Source organism: Zeus faber (assembly GCF_960531495.2).
Source record: "Zeus faber genome assembly, chromosome: 3".
Classification (NCBI taxonomy): Eukaryota; Metazoa; Chordata; class Actinopteri; order Zeiformes; family Zeidae; genus Zeus; species Zeus faber.
The window spans coordinates 3,278,270-3,283,269 of NC_137190.1; the positions used below are offsets into that span (position 1 = coordinate 3,278,270).

The following is a 5,000-nucleotide window of genomic DNA, read 5'->3' on the forward strand; positions in this document are numbered from 1 at the left end:
GCCCTCCTTCCTCCTCCTCGGCCTCGTGTCCTTCGTCGCGGTTCGGGCGTTTCAGCGTTTGTTGTGAGCGACAGCAGAAAAAGGAAACAGCGGAAACATGGAACTCTTCATCCTGCATCAGTCTCTCCGTCCAGAACACAAACATGCATCCAACGCGCTGGAGTTGTAGCGGTGGCCAGCGAGATGCCGTCCATATCCAGTATCTAACTTCAATGATCAGTATGGATTACCATTATTCATGTTATTATCATTATTATCTTTTATATACGTATCTCTTACTTCTAACAATGTGAATTCATTTTTTTGTCTATGTTTTTCTTTTCATTCATGTTCTGTTATATTAGATTTCTCTACATGGTGTATGTACTAGGCGGTGGGCTGGAACCACATCTGAGTCCCTATTGGCTGAAGGTAGGCTCCTCCCCCTTCCGACACTCGTCCAATCACAAGATGCGCGGCGCCGACCGGTCGTTGGAGACGGTCTTGCGGAGGCGGACTCCTCTCCTGATGGTGGTCAGCATGTCTCCGGAACCCTGTGGGCCCTCGCCGGGCCCCTGCCCCTCGCCCTGTCTGGCCTGGGCCGGCACCGGGTCGTCGGGGAGGGCGGGGAAGGGGAACTGTCCCTCGCCCAGGGCTTGGGCGCTGGCCACCAGCTCTCCGATCTTCTCCACCAGGCTGTGGCGATTGGCGGCGATCATCTGGTCCTCCTCGGAGCCTCCGCCCGGGGCCCCACCGCCGCCCCCGTGCTGGTGGGCGTAGACCTCCAGCGCCGCCCCGGACCCCCAGGCTGTGTTGGGCAGGCTAAGCCGCTTGGGCGACGCCTTCACGTAATCGAGGACGCCCTGCGTGTCCTCCGCCCCCACAAAGAACACACACTCCTCACTGCCCACGCGCACTGGCACGGCACCTCCGCCGCCGTAGCCGGGGGCCCCCGCCCCGAGTGAGTGCGAGTCCCCCGGTACGGTGGGGGTCTTCACAGGCACGATGGGAGGCCGAATGGGGATGGGCCCTGCGTTGGACAGCGTGCGCCTCACGCCCGGCTTGGTGGAGGGTGTTCGGCGGATGGTGGCGGTGCCCGGCGTGCCCGCCCCGCCGTGGGCCCCGGGGCCCAGCACCCCGCTGGGGAGGCCCGCCGTGCTGGCCGGACGCTTGGTCTGGATCATACGCCGGTAGTTCTGGGCGATGTTGGAGTGGCGGGGGATGGTGGAGGATTTGTCAAAGTCCGTTTGTCCGTCCGGGACCTCGGTGTCGCCGTTCACTGAGTAGCACTCGTAGTCTGAACCTGGGAATAAACAAGAACGGAGAAAGGAAATGAAGTCACTGTTTTAGATTAGAATGAATTAGTTTGTCGCAAATTAGGTTGTTTGAGGTGTCCAGTCGGAAAGTCGCTCCCCTGGGATGACTGTGTCCCCCTTTATTACGAACTTCTCTTCAGACACTTGCTTCACTTCCCTCTCTCCTCTCCTTCCACACTCCCCAAGACACCTTGGCAAATTACCCAGTATCCTGCACACCCCCCGTCCAATCACAACTGACGCGAATGATTACAAACCACCAATGAACTTAAAGCCCCCCCCCCACAGCGTTTCACTATTTAACGCTCTATGACAGACACTACGATAAAATCATTTTTATACCCTTTGACTGAATAAGCAAGACCTTGTTTAACTTTGTGTCTGCACATTGTGAGACAGTCTAAATGTCATTTTTAAACAAGAAGCAGAAATCACAAAGAATGTTTTATATTTTTCACAATAACTAATGAAAGTGTTGGTTTGTCAAACTGTTTGTTAAAAAAGATTCACATCGTTGTTTCGCTCCTCTCTCTACAACAACATTGACGCGTCTGGGACGCTTTGCCGCGTAGCCGGTGACAAACCGCGCTGCAGGCCGCGCCCGTACGCTGTGCCAATGCGCCTGGTGGACTTCTACTGTCAGTTTTTGAGGAAATTCGCCTTTTGGCCAATTTATCTACATCCAGACAAGAAGTTGAAAATACATCATAAAGATGCAAGATACATCGCTTAAATAACTTGTGTCCGTACGAGATGCCGGAAGGTGTATTTCCCTAATTTCATAGGAGCTAGGCTAGTTGAACCCCTCTGCAGCCATGCATTGAGCTAACACAGTTAGCATGCCGCCCGCTGCTGTTTCTGTTCTGAACAGACATCGATGAAATGGGTGTCGACCTTCTCGCCTGACGAAAGATAGACCAAAAGAATTTCCCAAAAAAACGCAATGTCCCTGGAGTATCCCTCCCCACCCCAGCCGGAGGTCGTACCCTGGGAGGGGATGGTGTCCTCGGAGCAGGACGGGGTGGTGGTCTGGGTGCTGTAGCCGCTCGAGTACTGCAGGGAGTCTCTGCTGCTCTTCTGCTGCTCCATGCTCAGACCCCGGGTCAGAACCATGGCCAGGTCGCTGGCGGCAGGGGAGACCTCCTCACCGTGCTGGACACACACACACACACACACACACACACACACACACACACACACACACATAGAATAACTACCTTGCAACACAATGCAGCGTGACATTTCGTACTTTAGAACACAGGTGGAAGATCCAGGTTCAGGTAGTTAAATCCCACTCTGTGACTCTGTCAACCATGTGACTGAAAATTCGGATCAAGCCAAAGGTTCCAACTGACGAGTGGAACCAGCTGATCAGTGCATGGAAGGGCCAAAAACACGGAGACAGAACTTTTACTTTCTGAACCTGGAGTTATCCACCTGTTTTTTACTTTTCAGCCACTGGTTCTTTTGTTTAACCTCTAAGTTGTTTAGTGCAGTGGTTCTCAAACAGTTTTTTAGTAGTGTACCACCTCTAAGATCTTTTTTCAGCTGAGAACCCCCTTCACTGGCATTGGGAGGATAAAAAAAGATAAAATTAACATTAATGATGTTATTATTATACAGTTATTCCATTCATCTTATATGAATGTGTTGGCTGGGCATCTCTTACAGTTGGACGTGACAGGCGTTGGTTTTTATTTTTTATAAAGCCCTAAATGGCAAGTTGGCATCATATGTCACCTAACTATTAAATTGGACCTATCGCCATTATTCAACTCTCGAAATCCCGCCTGCAAAGCCGACATTTGACAAAAACTCTATTTAGTTTCCGTGCTGCACACACTTTGAACAGTTTTCAACACACATTGAAAGTGCACACGATGACACCTACGGGTCAGTTGAGGTCCATGACTCCGCCCATGAACGTGACTGTGCACACTGTGAACTTTAACAGTGTTTGGCTGTGTTCTGTTGTTGTGTTGTGTTTGTTTTCTCATTGATTGTTTTTTTTTTACTTTATATAAACAATATTTTTCAAGTAATTTCTTGTAATTTTTGGAGTGCCCCCTGCAGTACCCCGAGGGGTACGAGTTTAGCCATTTGAGAAACACCGGTTAATTGTAATAAGTGGCCTCTCATTATGACAAAAAGTGTATCTGGAATACATCACAGCATGAATAAAAAACCAGAAGCAAACGTTTGAGTCCCTGCCCCGTCCTCAATCTCTGAGTCATTTTTTGCACTTTCTGAGTCGCTGAGCTCAGTAATGGTTGCAGCATTTCCCTGCTGTTCTCCCAAACACCCTCCTTACCGTCAGCCACCTCCTCCTCCTCATCTCCGTTACCTTGGCAGCGATGGTCGCCGGGTTCATCCTGGGTCTTTGTCCGTCGTCGGGGTGGGTGTGGTGGGGGTGGTGGGGGGTCCCGGCGTAGCCCTGGCCGGGCGGCGACGCCTCGTTCTCCCTCAGCCGGTCCAGAGGCTCCTTCCTCCGCTGCACCACCGTCGCCGCCAGCGGCTGCTCGTACTGACCTGCCTTGGACCAATCCTGAGGAGGTGGGCGGGGTTAGTAAACAGGGCAGGAAGTGAGAGCGCGAGAGACTCGTTCGCCATCCAGCAGTTTGTGGCCCTTCATCTGAGTGCAAAGTAAGGGGACGTGAAGGTGTGTGTGTGTATGTGTGTGCGTGTGTGTGTGCATGTGTGCGTGTGTGTGTGCATGTGTGTGCGTGTGTGCGTGTGTGTGTGCATGTGTGCGTGTGTGCGTGTATGTGTGTGCGTGTGTGTGCGTGTGTGTGCGTGTATGTGTGTGCGTGTGTGTGCGTGTATGTGTGTGCGTGTGTGTGTGCATGTGTGCGTGTGTGCGTGTATGTGTGTGCGTGTGTGCGTGTGTGTGTGCATGTGTGCGTGTGTGCGTGTATGTGTGTGCGTGTGTTTGCGTGTGTGTGCGTGTATGTGTGTGCGTGTGTGTGCGTGTATGTGTGTGCGTGTGTGTGCGTGTATGTGTGTGCGTGTGTGTGCGTGTATGTGTGTGCATGTGTGTGTGCATGTGTGTGCGTGTATGTGTGTGCGTGTATGTGTGTGCGTGTGTGTGTGCATGTGTGTGCGTGTATGTGTGTGCGTGTGTGTGCGTGTATGTGTGTGCGTGTGTGTGTGCATGTGTGCGTGTGTGCGTGTATGTGTGTGCGTGTATGTGTGTGCGTGTGTGTATGTGTGTGCGTGCGTGTGCGTGTATGTGTGTGCGTGTGTGTGTGCATGTGTGCGTGTGTGCGTGTATATGTGTGCGTATGTGTGTGTGTATGTGTGTGCGTGCGTGTGCGTGTATGTGTGCGTGTGTGTGTGCATGTGTGCGTGTGTGCGTGTATGTGTGTGTGTGTGTGTGTGTGTGCGTGTATGTGTGTGCGTGCGTGTGCGTGTATGTGTGTGCGTGTGTGTGTGCATGTGTGCGTGTATGTGTGTGCGTGTATGTGTGTGCGTGTATGTGTGTGCGTGTGTGTGCGTGTATGTGTGTGCGTGTATGTGTGCATGTGTGCGTGTGTGCGTGTATGTGTGTGCGTGTATGTGTGTGCGTGTATGTGTGCATGTGTGCGTGTGTGCGTGTATGTGTGTGCGTGTATGTGTGCATGTGTGCGTGTGTGCGTGTATGTGTGTGCGTGTGTGTGCGTGTATGTGTGTGCGTGTATGTGTGCATGTGTGCGTGTGTGCGTGCGT

The 5,000-nt window shown here is 52.3% G+C and overlaps 1 protein-coding gene across 1 annotated transcript in view; it reads right to left on the reverse strand.

Annotated features, from left to right (window-relative positions):
* Positions 1-373: 373 nt before the first annotated feature.
* mtss1lb (MTSS I-BAR domain containing 2b) overlaps positions 374-5,000 on the reverse strand; it is a 65,229-nt gene continuing 60,602 nt past the window's right edge. Inside the window, exons 13-15 of the mRNA XM_079998028.1 lie at positions 3,640-3,840; positions 2,282-2,447; positions 374-1,282 (exon numbers count right to left, since the gene is read on the reverse strand). Coding sequence (XP_079854154.1) covers positions 444-1,282; positions 2,282-2,447; positions 3,640-3,840 — 1,206 coding nt within the window. The 3' untranslated portion in view covers positions 374-443. The remainder of the gene's footprint in view (positions 1,283-2,281; positions 2,448-3,639; positions 3,841-5,000) is intronic.